Source organism: Corvus brachyrhynchos, unplaced genomic scaffold, assembly GCF_000691975.1.
Source record: "Corvus brachyrhynchos isolate BGI_N302 unplaced genomic scaffold, ASM69197v1 scaffold150, whole genome shotgun sequence".
NCBI classification, from domain to species: Eukaryota; Metazoa; Chordata; class Aves; order Passeriformes; family Corvidae; genus Corvus; species Corvus brachyrhynchos.
The window spans coordinates 2,148,944-2,149,379 of record NW_008236162.1 but is presented as its reverse complement, the minus strand read 5'-3'; the positions used below and the strand labels follow the sequence as shown (position 1 = coordinate 2,149,379).

General features: G+C 66.5%; 1 protein-coding gene across 1 annotated transcript in view; it reads left to right on the top strand.

Annotated features, from left to right (window-relative positions):
* FGF17 (fibroblast growth factor 17) overlaps positions 1-436 on the top strand; it is an 8,205-nt gene that overhangs the window by 3,686 nt on the left and 4,083 nt on the right. Inside the window, exon 8 of the mRNA XM_017732482.1 lies at positions 80-116. Coding sequence (XP_017587971.1) covers positions 80-116 — 37 coding nt within the window. The remainder of the gene's footprint in view (positions 1-79; positions 117-436) is intronic.

Sequence of the window (436 nt, the reverse complement as noted above, 5' to 3'; positions counted from 1 at the left end):
GGTTGTTCTTGGCTTTCTCCCGGGGTGGGGGGGAAGGAGAAACCACCCAAAACTCGCCGGTTTTCCCTTTTTTCCGCAGATGTTTCCAGCTGCTCATGTTCTCCTGTCAGACCCAGGTAGGTGCGGGGGCTTTGCTGACCCCGGGGTGGGCGAAGGCTGCGTTCGGTGACCCCCTGAGCTGACCCTTCGCTTTTGGGGGGCGCCCGGTGCCCTGGGGTTTGGGATTTTCCCGGGAGTTCCATCCCGAGTGGGGCCGAGCTCCGGGCAGGGCGGGATGCAGGGATGGTGCCCGTGGGGTCGTGTCCCCACCGGAGGTGTTTGTGACCTCGAGGGGCTGCAGGAGGGGGTTCAGTGATGGGGGTCACCCCCTCCGACCCCTCCGGAGGGTCGGGATGAGGCCGGCAGGGACCCCAGCCCAGCGAGGGACGCGTTTCCC